General features: G+C 41.3%; 1 protein-coding gene across 6 annotated transcripts in view; it reads left to right on the plus strand.

Annotated features, from left to right (window-relative positions):
* NSF (N-ethylmaleimide sensitive factor, vesicle fusing ATPase) overlaps window positions 1–21,084 on the plus strand; it is a 75,176-nt gene that overhangs the window by 16,358 nt on the left and 37,734 nt on the right. For all 6 annotated transcript variants that reach the window (XM_055789889.1, XM_005234906.4, XM_027783070.2 and 3 more), the window contains exons 3-8: window positions 2,183–2,282; window positions 3,602–3,641; window positions 7,123–7,289; window positions 8,014–8,121; window positions 8,753–8,828; window positions 13,795–13,950. In XM_055789889.1, coding sequence (XP_055645864.1) covers window positions 2,183–2,282; window positions 3,602–3,641; window positions 7,123–7,289; window positions 8,014–8,121; window positions 8,753–8,828; window positions 13,795–13,950 — 647 coding nt within the window. The remainder of the gene's footprint in view (window positions 1–2,182; window positions 2,283–3,601; window positions 3,642–7,122; window positions 7,290–8,013; window positions 8,122–8,752; window positions 8,829–13,794; window positions 13,951–21,084) is intronic.

Below are 21,084 nucleotides of genomic sequence, written 5' to 3' on the forward strand. Positions count from 1 at the left end.
CAGAGATGCTGAATGTGTATGTAGCTGCTGTTGTGTTTCGAGCCAAACTTGGTGCGCTGCTCAGGATCCATCTCGGTCTTAAGGAGCTTTAATCTTGTGTCTTTTAGTGTCTGATGAACTGCTTCTAGTAGGGTGTTATTTGTCATCAAGTGTATTTCTTGGTGAGGTATTGCAGTAGCATAGCTGGAACTTGTATTTTGCCTGCAGGCATGCTTATCTAACACTGCAATGTGATACCTTTCTTTCTGGTTGTTTTGATACTAATTTGAATTACTCAGGCTGATACACTCTGTGCCGGAAATCTCCTGATTTCAATCCTGGCTTCCTGGACAGCTTCCCTATTTTATCTACTACTCAGTTTAAAGTTAAACAGTCCTTTAAAATTAATTCAGTCTGGGAAGGATCCATCTACCCTGCCCTGCTGGCAGTGCTCTTCCTAATACAGCGAGAGATGTTGTTGGCCACCTCTGCTGCAAAAGCACATTGCCGGCTCATGTTTGACTCATTGTCCATCAGGATCCCAGTTTTTTTCTGCAAAGTCACTTTCCAGCTGCACATGCTTGCCATTTTATTGTAGGAAGCTATCGTGTTGGTCAGGCTTGTTATTCCTTTGTAAATCCATGCTGACTACTCCCAGTCACTTTCCCTTAATATGTTTGGCTTCCAGGATTAGTTGCTCCATCACTTTCCTAGGGACTAAGGTGAGGCTGACCAGCTTGTAGTTAAAAGGAAGGGTGTGTGTCCCTATAGCTGGGGTTTTAGGCAGCTAATGGGTGGTTTAGGGCCAGTGAAGAGTCGGATCACTGGTCACCTGACAGAGGAGGTATGTATCACTGTGTGGTACGTTTAAAGTGCTCTCTTACCCTGCTATACCATCGAGTGCTAGCAGTTCTGGGAAAGGTTTTGCAAACTTCCCTGTCTGTTTGGGCTAAAGCTAGTGGTGTCTAGTGGTTTTTGGCTACGCAGGCCATGCATTTCTTCTAGTCTAAGGGCCATATGTTCTTTCCTACCATGTGTCTGAGCTGTTATGTATACATGATGTAGCCAATGTATACATGTGCAGCAGATCTGCTTTTGGATGGTGTTGGATTTGCTGTGCATATGCAAAGGAAAATACATGGAGCATATGTGCATGTAATACATCCACTGCCAGGGAGTGTGGATGGCCGGGAGTGTGGGCCTTGGCTGTTAGCATAGTGCATCTAGCCCTTAGTTTCTGACAACGGGTAGGAGGGTTAGTGAGGGGGGGGGGCAAGCACCACATGAGCTGGTGGCCTTACAGACCCAGTGAGCAGACTGCAGGCAGTTGGGAAGACAAGCGAAACCTGGTTCCACCGTCGCCCCTGCCACCAGTGCACACAAATCTCATCTTCCTTTTGTTTTGCTTTCTTATGCCAAGAAGTCATCTGCCTATCCCATGTTAAGAGCTATCAGGCATAGTCTGGGGATAACTGTAAGCAGCTGTTGAGTATCTTTGTTCCTGACAGCTTAGCTTCTGAGAGTGGCAGACAGGCACATGGAATTGTTGCTGTGTCTGCTTCTGACTGTATTGTTCTGTTTTTGTAAGTGTTCCTGGTCTTCAAATACTGTCTGTGAGTTCCAAGATCTGTCAAGTAGCAAACAGGAGGAACAGCCTCAGCACCTGTGTGATTTTACTTTCTATACAGAAATCCCTTCCATTTTTTTCTGCAATCAAACTTCTAAACAATATATTAAGATTCTTGTATAGGCTTTGCATCTATTTCTTGTTGAAATCACAGCTGGGGGATACTGCTTGTATTGGGATAAAATACTGATGCTTTGGTGTGAGATGCTTGAGATGTGAAACCAGTGTTGATTTTTAGATACAGCAGTCTTGGTCTTTGTGGTTATGGTTTGGTTCTCTCACATTTGTATGTACAATTCCTGAAGTAAAAGGCTACTGGTGCAAAAATGTAAATAATAATTATTAGTACAGTGTCTTTCAGCTGGGCTTTGAGATCATGTTATATCACTGAAGGTGGTGGACTCCTGTGAAAGACTGCTGTGTGCCTGCATCATGGTGTAGGTCTAAAGCTTTTTATTTTTTCCTTTATAGGACCAGATACAAGCTGGCTTGTTTCTTTTGAATTCTCACAGCACTGGGAGCGATGCAAAATCCTCCTGGGTATTTATCGAAATAAAATACTGTTCTCTCTTCTAGGCATGTTGTTGTGAAGACTTCTCCCAACCACAAATACATTTTCACGCTGAGAACCCATTCCTCAGTTGTTCCTGGCAGCATCGCATTCAGCTTGCCCCAGGTACTATATGGTTTGACATACCGTTTTGCTATAGAATAAACAAAATCTGTTTTGGGGTCAGGACTGAAGATAACTTCTAATTGGTGGGAGATGCCTGCACAAATATATGCTGCAAATTTGATTACTGGCAGGAAAAGTTCAAGGACACTTTTGCTATAACTGAAACACACTTGCTGATATTGCTTAGATCTATTTTTAGTTCGCTGTGGGATAAAGATACTAGAAAAGGTGTAATTGTAACCTTTTAAAAACCCACCAGAAGCAAACTATTTCAAAAAGAAAAGCCTAAGTGGTGTCTGCTATGCCTTGTGAATTTTTCTTGTTCCCTGGTTTCCCTTGACTTTAAGGGTTTTCTTTGCCGTGTTGCTCTTTTAAAGACCTACCAGAAGTTTTATTGACTGTAGTCAGTCATTGTTAGTATTTTTAGATGAACAGTGCAACAAAATATATTAAATAATTTGTCTCCTCTTTCTTAAGCCATCACATGTTAAATGATGGTTAGAATAAATAATTAAAACAGTTAACTTCTAAATGGAAAAATCAATCTTGTAGCCTTTAACTGGCTTACGCAGTGTGTCACATAACGTAAATCTGCAACAATCGTGATCACTGATTTAATGCTTTGATGTTTTCCTGCTGGTAACAGATCTAGAAGCCAAGTCTCTATGCTGTGAACACAAGGCCTCTTCTTTTTTTTTTCCTGAACAGATGTCTTGGCATAGCCACCAAAATGGCTTTTTGACATGTTGTTCAAAATCAGATTTGTCTGGATGAGTGGGTGAAGAGGATGTTATGTTAACTGTATGTCTAGCTATGATTTGTGATGCCCAAACTGAAAAGCAGTTATCAGTAGGAGATACCCATGTCACAGGGTTAAAGTAGATGCATTCATGGTCTAGGGTTGATTTTTGTAGATTTCCAGTAGCTGTTGTAAAGCTGGGACAGCTCTTCTGCTAAGGAACGAGGTAGGTTGCTTATCTGTTAAAAGGGACTATGGTACTAAATGTTACAGCTACTGATAGATAAATGTTTTATTTGAGTATTCCTGATGCTGAGTTTTAACTTCCAGTATTTCCTGAAGCCTTGGATAATTGCAACCAGTGTTACGCAAAATATGTATTTACCTTATGGATGCATGGACGTCACGAAGTGTTTCCTGTTAATTTGGGGGTCTTTGTAAGGTCCCATTCTTCCCTTTTTTGCTGCTACTTAAAGTTCTCATGGGGGAGCCTGGTTTTCTGAGTGAGGATGCTGACTCTGAGCGGGCATTTGTTCTACTGAAGGACAAGCTTTCTGAAGTTTTTGTCTTGTTTTTACAGAGAAAATGGGCTGGACTTTCCATTGGACAAGAGATAGATGGTAAGTGAGCCAGCAGCATGGGCATGGCGTATGTTTATAGCAGCTGAATTTCATGTTTCCATGCTGAAGTGACATGTCCTGGGTAGTCTGTTCTTGTGGTGTTGGAGAACACTTACCAGCTAACAGAAAACAGTTGTTGTCAGTGAGACTATTATTGACATCTAAATTTGAGTATTGTGAATGTGGAAGTTTTCATGCTAAGAGTTGCCAAAAGCCAGCAGTACGCTCTGGATAGCTGAAGTGATGAGCTTTGAGTAGCACTGATGTTTTCACCAATAACTGACTAGAATATTCTGCAGTATGATGAAGGGAAAGAGGTGCTGTCTCAAGTTTGTGCAGCTTGAAGGGTTGTATTCCAATTTCGAGTCTTAATTCAGCCTGACAAGCCTTTGCCAGTGTTCAAAGAGACTGATGTGTGTGTCTCGGCTTGCATGCTCTGTCTTTGATTTATTCATGCTGTCTGTCACTGTTATCTCTGGTTTGTGAACGACTGGCATCATTGTCAGCTGTAGTTGCTGCTCTTTAATCTGTCTGTAACTTCTGGAGTATTGACCAAACTCCTAGCAGAAGCTTGTTATAGGAGGGTCTCCATGTTCTTTGCAACAGCAGATCAAGGTAATGGATCATGTCTGTTCTTCTGACCATCAGGAATTACCTGGGGGCAGCCATCTCATCCTCTTGTTTGATTAGGTTGCTGTGTTGAAGTCTGTTCTAGTGGTTGGCTGGCTTACAGTCACTGAGGTGGAGCAGAGTGTTCATTAGGCCACTGTTTTGCCATTTGAGTTACTTCGCTGATTCCAGGGGATTTTCCTGTCATTTGAGGATTGTTGGCAGAGCTGATGACTGCATCCTGTGTCAAGAAGTGAGGAGCACCTAGACTGAGAGGTGGTACAGCTGTGGGTGTGAGGTACTGTTAGGGAAACTCACTCCTTGGCTGTTTGTTTTCCCAGCTCCTTTGATCTGGGCAAGTCCCTGGGCATGAACCAGTACTCGAGCGTGGTCGCATGTCTTTGTGGATCTCTGATTTTGTCGTGACAAGCTAGAGTGGGTCTGTTTGTCCCTCTGCGCAACTAGATGCCTCACAGATCTTGCTTGGAAGCCAGGTCTTTTTGCTGGCTGACTTTATTTTGTTTTGTTATTTAAACTGAAGAATAACTTGTAATGAGGGAAGGAGACGGATAAATTAGTTTCTCACCCTTTTTTGGTTGCTGATCAGTAACATGTGCCAGCTGGCTTAGATAAATGCTTTTTATTACTGAAGTTATTTGGGAAAAGAAACACTAATATTCAGCATGACTAGCGGTTAGAGCGGATTTGTGATTGTACTTGTAGTAGACCTTGCTATAAACTTACTGACTGTGTGGGAACATGTATTAAGAAAAATAATGCAGTAATTTTATGCAGAGTGACTAAATGTCATATGACTCCCTGCTAAGTATAAAGGATTTGTGAAGCTATGCTACAGGTAGGGAGAATTATTCACAAAACTAGTGATTTAACAGGGCTTTCTTTTTGTCTTGTTCCTCTAATAATGTGAAAACTATGTTTAAAATGTCAGTTTTAAATGCGGTCCGCTGCATTTAATGGTCGAGTGCCTTGAGTGGATGCAGTTGTCTTGCCTTCAGTGTGGTTCAGCTTCATCATCTCCTGTGTTACAATTGGAGATGCACACCTGGAGCTGGGGACTGGCTGCTTCAGCTGTGTTCTCACCAGCGGAAGGTCACTGCTACCTTCTTAGCCTCTCTGATTCTAGGATGTTACAGGCTTCTGAAGCTGGCGCTGTATATTGCTTACTGGACTACATCCCCACTGGTGCATTACTGTTGCCCTCTCTACCAGGCATGCCCCAGCTTTCAGTCCTTGATGCAGGGGCTACTTGTAGTCAGTTAACACCTCAGTTCTGTGATGTGACCAGATCCAGGGACTGACACTCCAGAAGCTTTTGTTTGACCAACCTCTGAGAATAAGCAAGTAAAAGGAAGTAACTACCCTGAAGTGACCTGTAAGGCAAGAAGAACTCCCATTTTGCTTTTGCAGGGCCAAAGTCCCTCCTTCATTAGCTATGGCTTATGTGATAACCCTGCTGCCATATCCCTTTTTGAAAGAACTAGTTGATATAGTAGATATACCTCAATTCAGGACATGGTTTAGCATTTCATCTTTATACCTGTTTTCTGAAAGATCTTTCTTTGACAGCTCATCTCTAGGTGGCCAGTTCTTATAGCAGGAAGGACGTTAAATGTGCATGCTGTGATGACCTGTGTGTCTTCTGACAACAATTTAAGCAGCAGGCAGGCTTTCTTTTTCTCACTTAACTTGAATGAATTGTGTATCATAGCATGCTGGATGCTTGTTTTGATGTGTCTTCCCAGGAATCTGCAGGTTCTGGAACCGTTGTACTGCCAAGAGGCTTGATAGGAAATCGGTTATGTATAAAGTACATTTCCTTTGTTCACCTCCTGCCGCTTTATCCTTAGCAGTGACTTCTGTATCAGATCAGACTTTCTTCTCTAGATTCAAAGCAAACCTATAGTGTTCCTCAGTCTTCTGGAGACACATCTGCCTCTGTCCTTTGCTGCTGTCTGGTTTGTTAATTATTAGGACTGTCTGCTTTGTGAGATCCTGTCCCTCTGATCAGTTGTGCTGAGGCAGTGTCCCTGAAGCTGTGGGCCATGCGGCTCTTTCCTTTCTAGCCTCTTTCCTCCAGCAGCAATGACCATAAGTGGCCGCTTGTTTTTGACATGATGAAACTTGAGGCCTGCATGGATTAGGTGCTGTTGCCAATGACTGTGAAGTACCTTCTGTGCCACCTTGCTTTCTGCCCCCCCCTCCCCCTTCATAACCTGGGGCAGGTCAGGATAGGCTCAAGTGCACCTCTGGGGTAGCAGCTGTTTCCTCTGTGTCAGAGAGGAAGGGTAGCTGACGCCTCTTTCTGGGCTGTAGAAGCCTGATAAATTGTATTACTGCACTTGAATTTGCAGGTAATCTTACTTTCTGGTACCTAATCTGGAGAGGAGCTAGTCAGTCAGTCTGTTGCTACAGAAATCAAATTATGACCTCTTGTCATTATTTTTTTGGGGCAAGACTACTCTTAATACTTGCTTTTGGACTTTCTGAAGACATGTCCTCCAAACCCTTAGATGTAGATATAGCTATTGTGATACTACAGCACGTGTGAATTTGCTTTCATTGTCCTCATCCTCCAAAGCTTTTTATGGTGTTTGAGCTATTTTAAAGGAGACTATTAGAATTTTTAGAGAAATGCAGGGATTTTCAGTGGAGATATGTTTGCTGTGTTTTTGATCTTGTAGTAGAACATGGATGGAAAAGAAATAAGTGTCTCTATTGAAATAATATGTTCAATTTTATTAAGTACCCATTCTGAATAAAAGAACGTGTACCGCCAGACTTACAGTATGTTTAATGTATTGTGGGGGGACCTTGCTGTTCTGAAGTGCACTGTTTCTTTGTCTTTTAACAGTTTCCTTATACACTTTTGACAAGGCTAAGCAGTGTATCGGCACAATGACAATTGAGATAGATTTTCTGCAGAAGAAGAACATTGACTCCAACCCCTATGACACAGACAAGATGGCTGCTGAATTCATCCAGCAGTTCAACAGCCAGGCCTTCTCAGTAGGCCAGCAGGTGTGGCTTCTGTTTTGTTTTTTAAGGCTGAAATGTTCTTAAGTAACGTGAGCATGCTTGTACTACACTGACGTAAAATAGTGAAAAATACCTAGGTACTGACTATGGCCTGCAAAGGACAGCTAATAGGGCAGAAGTGGTTTATTTTGTGAATGGTTTCTTTCTGACAAGTTGAACCATCATGACTTTCACCGAGAGTGGTTTAAAACCTACCTTTTCCTTATCTAAAGAAATCTACCTATCTTTGTGAAGACGATCTCAGGGCTTGAGGGAGCTGGGTTCTCTCTCTATTGTGGCCTGGTCGGATATAAGCATGGCAGCTCCTGGAATATTTTGAGAAGCAACTTCTGTCTTCCTTCTATGTAAGATCAAAATTAACACCAGTTTTAATTAATTCTCAGTAGCATGTTTCAACATTTACCCAGGGCGAAAAAGCGGGAAAAGAGAAGCTTTTCTTGGAAGGAGAATTTTTCTTTGATTTTTTTTTTTTTTTTTCTTTTCCAATTGACTTCATGCTCTGCTGCTTTTAATCTGTTACTCTTACATATGGGACATGGAAAGCACTTGTTCAGTTCACCTGACCTTTACAGGTTAAGAGCTACGTGGAATTTGTTGGGTGGTAAACTCAGGCGTCAGGCCTCTTTCTTTTCATGTCTTAGTAGCCTTGTCAAGTCCTTTTTAGTTTTTTCAATGAGTTAAAATCTTCTGTTATTTCTTTCCACAGCTTGTGTTCAGCTTTAATGACAAACTTTTTGGCCTGTTGGTAAAGGACATGGAAGCTATGGACCCCAGCATTCTCAAAGGAGAATCTGGAGCAAGCAAAAAGCAGAAGGTAGGCTCACAGGAATTCATTCGTTCCTTAGGGACTGCAGAGATTCAAGTACTGACCAGATCTTGCTACAAGGAGGAATTTGGGTTACTTGCATTTGGAGAAGTTGCACGTTTGTTTCACCTGGCTGTGTCTTTTGCCTTAGAGAAATAAGGAGCATTGTTTTGAGTTTAATGGTCTCCTCTGCTTGTGTGGTTGGGAGCTTAGACTTGCATGAGTTGAAGTGCAGAGCTGGGGAAGATGCAATCTCTTTTGTTCTTTATGTAGTAATTCATGGAAACACCCTCTCTTAAGCCTTTTTGTCTTCCAGATGTGTCCAGTGTTGATTTTTTTCTTCTGTAGAAAGGTCATGATTTTATTTTCTTTTTTACTTGCTAGATCTTGCTGAAATGAAATAGTTGGTTTTGAACTAAACAACTTTAAAAATCCAATATAATTTACCTGATGAGCTTCTGTATTCAATGATGTTAGTTTGAGAGGAGGTGTGGTATTTCATATTCTTCCCAGTGACTTTTGTAGTGGAGCTTTTGCTGCTGTTTCTTGCCTTCTGAGATATGCTTGGAGATGCCTAAGGAGCAATGTGAAGTTGAGCCTAATAGCTTAATGTAATTATTTGTTTCCCTCCCTTTTGCAGATTGAGGTTGGTTTGGTTCTGGGAAACAGTCAAGTTGCCTTTGAAAAAGCTGAGAACTCCTCTCTCAATCTGATCGGTAAGTGCCACTGTATCCAAAGAGATAAATAAGGCTTGAAGTTTGGTGCTTTTCTGGCCTCAGAGACTTTATGCCTCAAAGTTTGTTTTTCTGGTTACATCAGTTGACCTAATGCATTGAAAACTGCATGTCAGAATGTCTCCCAGGTATCTGTTTAAACTAGCAGATGACTGTGTTTGATCCCTTGGGAACCTGTCACAGCCTTTAGAAAGCAGGTTGTAGGTGCTCAGGGCTCTCTTGAAAACCACTGCACTGAGAAGACACCACCCCTCCAGCAGACTTTGCTGCTTCTAATCAGGGACTCTATAATAAAGTCACTGTCCTCCCAGTATGAAGCTCCACAACTGACCAGTGTACTAGAGCAGGTCTGTGTGTGTCTGTACTACGACTATCACCATGTTGTTATCTGAAAGTATACAGAGACAGAGATAGGAGGAGAAAAGGTGAGTGTGACTTGGAGAGATTCTGGCAATACCAAGTCAAGTTAGATGAGTGAAGTTAATTTGCACTCCTGAGCCTGGATTATAAAGGCACAATGGACCAGTAAATCCAACAAAAGACAGCACCATTGAAATATTTTAACTTTAAACATCAGAAGATGGTATTTTTAGGGGTACTTATAAGCCAACACCTCTTTAATTAAATTTAATCAAAAGAGCAGGGAAATAGGAAATGGAGAACTTTTTTGAATGTGTAGCTAAAATGTCAAAGTGAGTGCAAAACTTATTTCTGAAAATTCCATCTCTGAGATCGATTCTTCAGGGGGAGAGGACAGCTTCTGAAGAGCACTTCAGTTTTCTTGACTTCTGAAAGTCCTGCTCTTCAGAAACTGATGACAGCTGCAAAAGACAGCACAGGGGGTTCCTTGGGTGTGTTTGCTCTAACTGTTTACACAGCAAGTTTATTAACAAAACTGAACTTTTTTTAAAGAGGCAGTTTCTAAAACCTCAACAAAACAAATCTTTATGTACAATTTCAGACTTTATTAGCCAGGAAATCAGGGAATAATTGATATGTCCTCCATGCGTTCATTTAGAAAGAAAGTGGTGTAGGGCTGGGGAGGAATTGGGTGTGTTCCATAGAACTACCAGCTTGAACGATGGGAACTGGGACTACGAAGCGGGCAGTGAGGGCCCCTTCCCTGCAGCTGGCTTTGTGTGTGCCCTGGGACCATGGTGGCTGTCCTACAGAACAGGTGTACACCCTGTTAGTCTGGCTGTTCCTTTTCTTATCAGTGTTATGAAGTGGATGATACTTAGTGAGTGTACAGATGCATATACCTCCCTTGCTGGTAATAAGGCTCTAGGCATTCTTTTCTGGGTGTGATTCAAGTCCTGTACTTGAAGAGACACGCTTCCCCCACACCTCCCTTCCTTCCTTATTTTGTTCCCTCTTCTCAGAGCCCATGACCTAGGGAAACTCCTTTTGCTGCTGCTCTTCCGCAGATAAGAAGTGGTAGGTGAAGACTGTGGTGTGTGGGGGTTCAGTGAATCTGGCCAGCTGAGATGAGCATTCAGTTGAGTTTTAATACTTGCCTTTTTTGCAGTAGGCTTCAAAGCAGAGCTCTGCTTGACTGTGAATGCTCAGCACTTTGGGTATTTGTTACAGAAATAAAACATATGAGGGTACTAGCCACTTAGGAAAGTACAATTAAACTCACTCAGCATTGCAGGAGCTTGCGGCAGAGGCTGAGTTTTGATGCTGCTCTGAAGTGCCCTATTCCCTTGAATGCAGAGGTGTGACTTCATGTTCTGTAGTTGTCTGCTTCGTGTGCTACAGTTGCCCCCAAAACTGGGGTGACATGAGGCTGTTGTGTAACTGCATACCTTGCATCTTACGGGGAACTTTTTATCTGAAAGCACAGCCAGTTATCTGTACTGAAAAAAACCTCACCAGAGGTCTGTAGGCTGAATTGTAGATGTCTGTAATTTGTGAACAAAGATACAGATTTTAAGAGCACAAAATGAAATTCACATGGGCAAATTAGTTCATACCTGCGATTACATGATTACAGCCCATTTAATTTTTACTGTGTCTCGATAGGACATTTTGAGGTGAGTATTAACAATCCAATTTATTGCATCAGAGCAAGCAGTGATATTTTTCTTGGTTGATAGTCAAAGCCATGTAATGAGCTGTGATCTTCCTCCTAGCATGTATAGGTGTGAGGAGTGGTCCTATGGGAGAGCTGATTGATTGGAAATAGGAATCCTTCACTGTGATTCAATTACATTGTCTGCAGACAAGACAAAAGAGTTGCTTAGGCTTCAGTTTACTTGTGTCATATTGGTGCTTTATTAATCATCTGAGGCAGAGCTACTTAATGTGCTTTGTTAGTCTCTGGAGAATTGTGAAGTCCTGAATAATTAAATTCTGAGAGAGGAGATAAAAGTGAAGTAGTGCCGCCTTCAATAAAGACCCTTTTTTTTTTTTTTTTTCCCCCAGTAGAAAAGAATTGTAATAATTAAAAAAATGAAACCAATTCTGTCTCTTATAACTAGCATAAAATTACATGTTATAAAACCAATGGATGATGTTTTAATTCAATCTCCAAGAATTTTATCGTGCTTGGGTGCTGCCAGAAGGGGGGGATGTAGGCTAAGCTCTGCAGGAAGTGGAGCATCACTGGCCAAGTGCTGGGATTTAAACACTGTCGTGGAGCAATGAGATAATAAATACACAGTCATCGGTGAATGAAATGCTCGCTGCTACCCTGCATGGTACTATGAATTAGTGCAGTATGTTATATACGTGCTACTGTGTTGTCCCTAACGTGTCAGTTAAAGGCATGTTCTTGTTTGTTTTGCTGCACTCTGAATTGAGAGATTGATTCCGGGTGTGTTTTAGACCAGGATTAGCAGCAGTCTAATTCAGCTAACAAAGAACCTTTGTTCAGTGTACTTATTGCACTTCTAGATGCTAACTCATCTGGCTCAACTTGAGGTATCTCTAGAAGAGATTGTAGAACAAATGAGCAAAATGCACAGTTGTAGTTTGCCATGACTGGCTTTTTAGGGGAGATAATGGTCCTGTAAATCCTGTACAAAAAATCCTGTAAAGCACGGTGTAAGTCTTAAGAAAATACAAGACATCCAATTTCTGCACGAGTTAAGGATAATCTTCAGACTCTGCTTTCTTTCTGGATTTTTATATTATTGTTGGCTTCTTTGGTAGCTAAGCAAAGTGATGATGCTGAAAGCCATTTGGGAATGTTAATCTAACCAATAATTGTCAGTGCTTGTTTATAAATTCCCTTGAATAAACTGAAGGTGAGACTACATGGAATTGACAGCTTCCCAGCAGTATTCTTATAGGAGCATTTATGCTTATTGTCTACTTCCTAAATACCCTGAGTACTTTAAAGCTTCTCTGAAAAGGGAGTAAGGAGCTCTGCAAGACCAAAATGCATGTGGTTTGTCAGCAAAAAGGAAAAGAGTGTGGTTACAACATCTCATGGAGACTGCAAAACCTGTGCTTAGGGGATCTGGCTGAACTTGAAGTAGCTCTAGAAGAGGTTATGGAACAGACAGACAAAATGGAGCGTGGTGGTTTGCCAGGACTTGGCTTTTATTCTTCTGAGCTGTAAAGGAGCTAGCTGACCTTGTAACTGTTTTGTGTGACTTTGCTTAAAATTGCTCTGGTATCTGAGGACTGCAGGATGGCAAATGTGCTGTCTGTTTTTAAAAGGATTCTAGAGAAGGTCTGGAGAGTATAGATCTTTGAACTTGAAATCTGTACAGAAGAATCAACAGAAACTGCAACAAAGAATTAAATTAGTGGATACCTGTATAAAGGTGGTACACTGGGAAGGGTCAGCTTGTGTTCTGTAAGGGCAGTCCTACCTCATGATGCTACCGGAGTTTGTTATGGGCATCAAAAAGCGCGGGCATAAGGGCTGACACAGTCTGCTTGTTTTTCAAAGCTCTTCCAGCAAAGTTCTTTATCAAAGTTTCTTTAAAAAGGCTCTAAACAGAGATGTGTAAGAGAAAAGGTCCTTGCATGAGTGGGTGAGTGATGAAATGGTAGAAGTAAATATTGGGTGCCAGTGGACTTGAACATGAATCTGTGCTGGGGCCTTTGCTTTTCATTGTAATTATGGAATAAAGTGGAAAAAAGACTGAATCAGGTGACAAAGCTTGCTTTTATGGACTTCAGTGACTAAAAAATAAAATGGCAGAGGATGTTCGGTATAAATAAACGTAAACTGATATGTGGGAGGATGAACGCTCCTAACTCTGGTCAAAAGTGGTTGCTGTTTTGTGCAAGATCCCAGGTATGGTAGTTCCAAGGAAATGCTGGACCCATGTTCAGTAGCAGCCTGAGTCCTGTTGTTAAGAATTATTAAGCATGGTTGTTAAGAATTATTAGACATTATTAATACGGGAATTTTAACAAAGTGGAGCATGATTTTGTACCTGCATTTAAGATGCAACCAAACCACAGTGCATGCAGTTCTAGTCTGCCTGTCTACAGGCATCAAAGGATGTAGTAGGAATAGAGAAGACTGAGAGGATGTGGGGGACATGAAATGACAGGCTGGTAGGAGCTGGCTGAGATACATGAAAGGAGGTGTGCAGTTGTGCAGCCAGTAGCAGACGTGCTGAGCTAGATGCTGTAGGGCACTCCGAGTACTAAGCTCACATGGGTCCAAGGGGACCTGGGTAAATTTGTGGCAGAGAAATCTACTGTGGATTCTTAAATACCTAGGAGCAACCGCTGGCTTGAGAAATCAATGAACTGGATGGTTGGAAGGCTGGGAAAACGGCTTACTTAATAAGCTGAGTCTTTGGTACGCTGCCCTTGTATCCTTGTCTTGGTGTATCCTCCCGGCTAACGTTTGCAACTGAGCATTGAGTTTGCTAGACATGGGTCTGACCTGGTAGAGCTGTTTTGGTGTTTGTACTTCTACTTGCTGTAATTCTGCTGTGCTACATGTTTGAAACTTTTTTTTTTTTTTTTTTTTAAGGTAAATCAAAGACCAAGGAGAATCGCCAGTCAATCATCAACCCAGACTGGAATTTTGAGAAAATGGGCATTGGGGGCCTTGACAAAGAATTCTCAGACATTTTCCGGCGAGCTTTTGCTTCTCGAGTTTTTCCACCTGAAATTGTAGAGCAAATGGGTGAGTGTAATCTGAAGAAGTATAGCTGGGGGGCAGGATGCAGGCCTGTTTCTGGTTTGTAAAGACTGGTTATCAACTAACCACCTTATGATGCTATAACATGGCAGCTTCTTAGTGATCTAATAGATGAACAAAGCCTTTTCTGATCCTCTTGCTCCCAAATGTATTTCATACTCTTGTTACTTGGCTAGAGGAGGGGGACAAAAGCCAACACAGGTACTCAACCCTGTACATGAAATGTCTGAATGAATGAGGTGATACTTAACTGAATCCTTTTCTCTTGCAATCGAAATGTTCCCTGTTCTTTTGAATGCTTTATTTATTCTTAGCGGTGAGACTGAGCACTCCTATTCGTGACTTACTGACAATGGGCTGTCTATATAGGTCAGAGGAAATCCTGTCTTAACGATCTTGCCTTATATAATAAAAACCTGTTGTCCTGGCAGTTGCACTATAAACTTTCTTCTCACAATGGTAGCCTAATAAATAGAGTATCTTGTGTGACCTATGCTTGGTCAGATTTGAAATGCTGGAGAGGATGTGCAGGCTGTGACACATCTTTGAGTTTGTGAAATAAAAACACGGATTCTAAATATAACTTCTTTTTTGGGGTGTTGGGGGAAGGAAAGGCAGTCCCATTACCTTGTAAACATGTGCTGGCAGGTAGATAAATCGGCCTGGTTTTAATTTTTAGTAAGTAGCATGCAGCTGCAGATGTTATTTTGTCACATGAAGTGGCTGGGGATGTTATAGCTGGTCCTTGTTCTCTGAATATAATCTCTGTGAGTTAATATTTAAACTTGGAATCCATAGCTGTATGATTTCTGTGTATGTTTATATTTCTTGATCCACCTTCCCTCTCCCCACCAATGAAGCAATCAAGATTTTGATTACAAAACAGATTTTCATCAGAAGACACATCCTGTTTGTGTGTGGTTGTGTGAAGTCTGTCCATTTCCAGTGCTTGTGGAGGTGCATTAGGTCTTTTCTTGTGGTTTGAACAGTCACGGAGGAACACTGAAGAAACCTTGTAGGCTAAGTCCAATTAGTGCATGATTCTCTCTCTCCTGTCTTTTTACCTCATATTGATGTGATAGCCAAGGCCTGCTGGGGGCTGATACTGGTTCTTCTGTTTTTTGCGGCTGTGAGCAAGTTATAACTTCTCTGCTTCTACTTGAGAATATCAAATGCTTAAATTTGTTAAAAATTTAGCTGCTCTGTGGAGAGAGGAAATGAGAGAAATGGTGTTGGCTATGGAAAGAAAAGCTTTTATCTAGATGCTCTGTTGTGTCCAGTTCAGGAATGTTGCTGACAACTGGCCTTTGGATGGACTGGCATCCCTTACTTGAAATATTTTTACCTTTTGAAGCAACTATCACGTGTATTCATGGCTGTAGCATAGTCCTTAGTTGTGACCATATGTGAAGGTAGAAGATTTAGACTTCGGGAATTCTCATCAGTGCCACTGGACTGCGATGAGAAATACGCTAGTACACTATAGTGCTAATTAGAGCTTGTTTTCATTTTGCTACAGCTTCACCTATTCAGCTTCCCTGGCTGCATGCAATCTGGCAGCACATTAAGCAGTTGTGTGTCAAAAAATGATTACATTCCCTCGGTTTTATCATGAGCTGAATTAACCTGACAGCTAGGCACTCTTTGGTAATGATGTGCAGCAGCTAGCTTCTCTGTCGAGGACCTACATCTCCACCAGGTACCTTTGGAAAAGGTCGGAAACCTTGCTGACTGCAGGGTGAGGTTGTGGAGCTGCTTTGCAGGGTATGCTACTCAGATGGTTCCTCTTGTTAATTGGTGTTGCTTAATACAGGAAGAAAATTCTCTGAAGGACCACTAGTATTTTGATTACCCTGGGCAATGAATTAAAGGTGTGCCATATGATTTATATAAATACATATAGTCTTACTTTTGCGTGTTTACACACATACTGCACAAAGAAACATTTTTCTGGTGAGAAGTTAGACTCCAAACAGAGCTCTCTAGCTCTCTGATTAACCCTAGGGCTAAAGAGCTTATCTGAAATTTGGAAAAACAAAACTTTGACATTCATTTTCTTTGCCTTGGTTATAACTTGCTCTTAACTATATTTCAGATCTGAAATGTCAGTGTGACAGCTGTTCACCTTTGTATATAATTTATTGGGAAAGGAAAAGAAAGAATTTGCTTGCTATCTGGTGCTCTAGTACTTACCCGTTTCTGTTTTTTGCCCAGTGCTCACAGACTGCAACTTCCATGCCAAATGTAATAAATATTTCTGTCCCGTAACTACATAGAGGCTCTATAGACCCTTCAAAAATTACTTGCAATTTGTGTGTGGTTTATCTAACTTCCAAGGAATGTTCTGGGTTTGAAGTATATAGATCAATGTCAGTTAACCGTATCATCCAAGGGTGTAAATACTACTGTGATGCTACAATCTTTGGTTTATCCCAGAAAAGAAATTCTAGATCAACTTTAGCTAGTCATTAAACCTTGCCATAGCTCCCTGCTGCCCTGCAAGGGGGCAATTTACTTTTCCCTACCCATGCTTTTCCTGTATGCACATCTACCACCTCTACGGTGGTAGTTTTGGGCTTGTATGGCTCTGTAGTGAGCTAATATGATTTGAAGCAAAAATTACTGCTAATAAAAACCATTTATAGGGGTTAGCATTCAGCGAGATCAGCTCCATGGTTGGTTAATGGGACATAGCTACAGGAAGGCTCTGGGGTAAGGTCCCTTCTGAACCACAGTAGGACTTTCATCAATTTAAGCTGATTGCTTTTAAGGCTACGGTTTCACAGTCATTTACTGGAGGTTCTTTAGCATTATGAATGTTGGTGATGCTGTTATCTTTTGCCTGATGCTTGACTTGTAATAATCTTGTGACTGCCAAATGGCAATAAATCCTTATCTGGATGAGGATTGAGGAAGGTATCTTGAAACAAAAGGGGCATTCCTTTTTAGTGCAGTCCATGATCCCTCACTGTCGTACAAAGGAACTTTACGCTTGCAGGGCACTGATGGAGGTAAGCTATCAGTCACTTTCTTTCTGAACGACAGCCCTACAAAAGCCGTGTTTGTAGGAAATTGTCTTCCTTTTCAAGCCCTTTCTGGATCTCTGTGATGTCCAGCTCATAGTGAAGCTGTGTAACTTCATGGTGAACTGCAGCCTGATTTTGGTTACTCTTTGTTGCAGTTCAGAGCATCCTCTTGCTCAAGCTAAAGTGCCTTCTTTTATTTGATAAATGCTATATTTTTCTAAACTATTCCTGCAGATAAGCCCTTTCTCTGCATTCATGTTAAATGCTGTTTTTTTCTGCTGAGACTTGAAATTCAGCTCATTCAATGGTTTGTGTCATTGCCTAACATTAAGATGATTGCTGAATACTTGTTTTTACACTGTTCTCTCTCTCTCTGTTGTGTTTTTTTTTCCTCCTCCTCTGACTTAACAGATATTTGGCTGTTTGGACTAAAGTTCTTGAGATTTGGTGCCTGGAGCTGTAAATTTCTACACAACTGAAAAACCTTTTCTCAGACCTGAAAAGAAAGTGCTAGTACTGAACTCTTGTCGGCCTTTTTAAAGAACACTCTAGTGTCTCTATGCATTGAAACACAATCTTGACTTCAGCAGGGAAGTGGTTTTTATGACTTAGGTGTCACATTAGTCATTGTAAAGGCCACTGAAAAAGCAGATTCTGTATGTACGTGGTGTTGTTTGTTGTTATGGTTTGATAACAGATACAGAAATATTTGGTGTTACAGATCACGTTCCTTTTAAGAGACTGAAATGGAGCCCAAATTCCCCATCCTCTCCTGTTACTATCATTAAGTAGGTTAAATCAGACTTTTCCAAGGTAATTTGTATTTCATGGTAACCATCTTAACTTGTCCTCTGACCTCTTGGGATCAATTGATTTCAGTGGTCTGTATTTTTGAAGTTCAGCTCTCTATAGAAAAGTGAAGTATTAACAGAAGACAAGATGAACGTTCAGATTAGCAGATACTGAGAGATCATTTTCTTTCTTGGATTCTGCCTGTGAAGTGGAGGCTTGTCTTTTAAGCTGTCTTAAAAATTAATATATTAATGTTCTTGAAGTACTCAGATACTGTAAGAGAACAAGAATAATGGAAAGGATCTCATCCAGTCTGTTCTTAAAATAGGATAATTTTAATGAAGAATTAGTGTCAGACATGTCTAACCTGTAACTGAGATGATAGAAATGCCAGAACTTCCCAAGGCAGCCCATTCCACTGTTTAGAGCATCTTTACTGTCAAAATTTTTCAAGTGTTTATTCTCAGTCTTGCAGCAGTTCATCATATATTGGTTCTTTCTTTCATGTTTTTGGATGCAGCTTTTAGATACTTGTCTATTCGTGTTTCTCTTCAGTATTCTCAATGCTAGACCTCAGATTCTTAAGCCATTTCTCATAACCTCTAGATCGCTGATCTTTGTGGTTTCTCTCCCCTTGGTCATTCTTCATTGCTTAGAAGTGTGATGACCAAAACGGGGCACGGTAACTGAGGTGCTGGTCGATTCCAGGTCAACTGGCAGGTTGAGTTTGTGCCTTGGTGCCTGTTTGTAATCCTCAATATGACATTTTTTTGGTTTTGCAACATGCAGTTAATTATTCCTACCCCAATTCAGAAACTTGTGCATCAGGTTACATTGTTTTTAAATGAATTTAATCCTGACCATCAGTGTATTTGTAGATCTTGGCTTTGTAACGTGCAGATTTAGTAAGTGCATTCTGTTCCATCTTCTAGGCTATTAATAAAAGTGCTGCATACTGGTAAATTCAGGATGGATCCTTTCTCTTTGTGCTTTCTTGTGGTTTCTTTTCCCATCTACTTTTCATCTACCTTTAACTTCATTCAGCCTGTGTTTTTCCTACGTGTTTATGAAGATGTGTAAGAACTATTTATACCTTATGAAACTTTAAATCGCCCTCTGTTGCTGTATTTGTGTTCTCAAATCCTCTGTGTATGACCTCCTGCTCTTTCCTAGAGGGAAGTTATTTCAGGCTGATCTAATAAATTCCTTTTGGCTGTTTCTTGTATCCTTGTTTTCTTCTGCCTACTTAAAAAGACACTGTGCCAGAATTTTCCAGGAATTAAATTAGTGATGGGTCTATACCACACAATCAGAAAATAGTTGAGATAGACTAAATCTTGAGGTGCCTTTCAAACCCCATGGCTCTTTTCATTTTCACGTTATAACATTATAGATGACCTTCATTTTCTCCCCCCCCCCCAGTGTCTCCCCTACCCTGTCCCAGTTCTCAGTGACTTTGAGATAATTTCACCCACTCTGAGTGCTCTGGGGTGAAGTTCATGTCCAGGAAATCTGCGAATATCTAATACTGTTGTGGGCTGTCTCTTCTTTTCCTACTGTTCTTTCCTATTCTTGCCCATTTGTCACTGATACTGATATTAGCTGCCACGTAACACATGAAGTCTTTGTGTAAAAAAAAAAAAAAAAGAAAGCATTTAGCAGTTTGAACTCAGCATTTTCTGTTGTTAGCTTTTCTTCTTTATTGAGAAGTGGACCAATGCTTTCCTGTCTTCTCCTAATGTGATGATAAAATTAACTGCTCTGCTCACTCCACGTACATGGTTCCCTGTGGCTGGTGGGACTGAATTTGGTCACTTAACTCTTTCTCCACATGCTTGTTAGTGCACCTCTGCAGTTTCTTTGGGGGAGGACAGCTAAGAAGTCTCTGACATAGAGACTGATTTCAGACCACCCAAGCATCCCCCATATTATAGAAACTTGGAGGAAGTGAAGAAGCTAATAACATGAGGAGAGGTCATGTGTGGCTGGATACATGGTTGAGAGAACAATTGTAGGAATAGCTGGTCCACACTCACAGTGGAGAAGAGTCGCAGTCACGTTCTGTAGAGTTCTCTGCTGTTTAGCTTGTTTGTGAATTACTTGAGAAAGGAGACAGTTGAAATGAATCGAAACTGAAGGCTGCATTGCATTTGGGGTTTGATGGATGCATCCATGAGTGCTGTGGAAGCTGGCCTGTATCATTGTGAGGCCATCTCAATTCTCTTCGAAAGATTATTGCAATCGGGAAATGTTCTTGAGGACTGAAAGAAAGCAAATGTTATTCCTATCTCCAAGAAGGGCAGGGGAAGCCAGGTACTACAGACCTGTCTGCCTTATCCTCAGTCTCTGGAAAGGTGATGGAGCAACTAATTATGGAGACCATTTCCAGACAAATGAAGGACTAGGAGGTGATCGTGAGTGGTCAGCGTGGTTTTCTGTAGTAGAAATTCTGTTTAACCAATCTGATAGCATTCTGCAATGAAATCAGTAGCTCAGGGAATAAGGGGAGAGCTGTGGATGTTTATCTTAAATGTATTAAGGCTCTCAAGACTGCTGTAACAGCCTCGTAGAAAATCCGATGGAAGATGGACTAGCTAAGTGGGCAGCATGGTGGACTGAAAACTGGCTCGGCTTGCTAGGCTTGAAGAGCTGTGATTAACAGCACAATGCCCTTACGGAGGCCAGTCACTAGTGGTGTATCCCACGTGTTCATACTGGGCCGGTAGTGTTTAACTTCTTCATTAGTGACCTGGAGGATGGGACAGAGCACCCTTAGCAAGTCTGCAGATGACACAGAACTGTGAGAAGTGGCTGATGCACTGGGCAGCCTGCGGTAGGTGAACCTGCTTTGCACCATGGGGTTGAATGAGATGATCTCCTGAGGTCCCTCCCAGCCTCAACTGTTCTGTGGTTCTGCAGAAGGACTTCCCAAGACTGAGTGACTCAGCAATAAAACAACAAAACAAACCTTTGATCAGTGAAAAAGGGTGGGCATGAAAATCACAACTTGTAAAATGTTGGCTGTGCTGATTTTCCACTTGAGCAAAATTTTGGGGCTATACTAGATCTATGAAAACAATTACTCAAAGGTGCAGTAGGGGTCAATCAATTCCTACTTGAATTTGGTAATTATTAACAAGAATTAAATACACACCCCCCCAAAAAAAACCCAGAACATAAGTATGCCACTGTGTAAATCTGTAATCTGTTCACATATTGAATTGCTGGATGCGGTCTTGGCCTTTGTCTTGGAAAGGATGCAGTAAAACGGGAAAAAAATCAGAGGAGGGCATCAGGACGG

Source organism: Falco peregrinus, chromosome 18, assembly GCF_023634155.1.
Source record: "Falco peregrinus isolate bFalPer1 chromosome 18, bFalPer1.pri, whole genome shotgun sequence".
Taxonomy (NCBI): domain Eukaryota; kingdom Metazoa; phylum Chordata; class Aves; order Falconiformes; family Falconidae; genus Falco; species Falco peregrinus.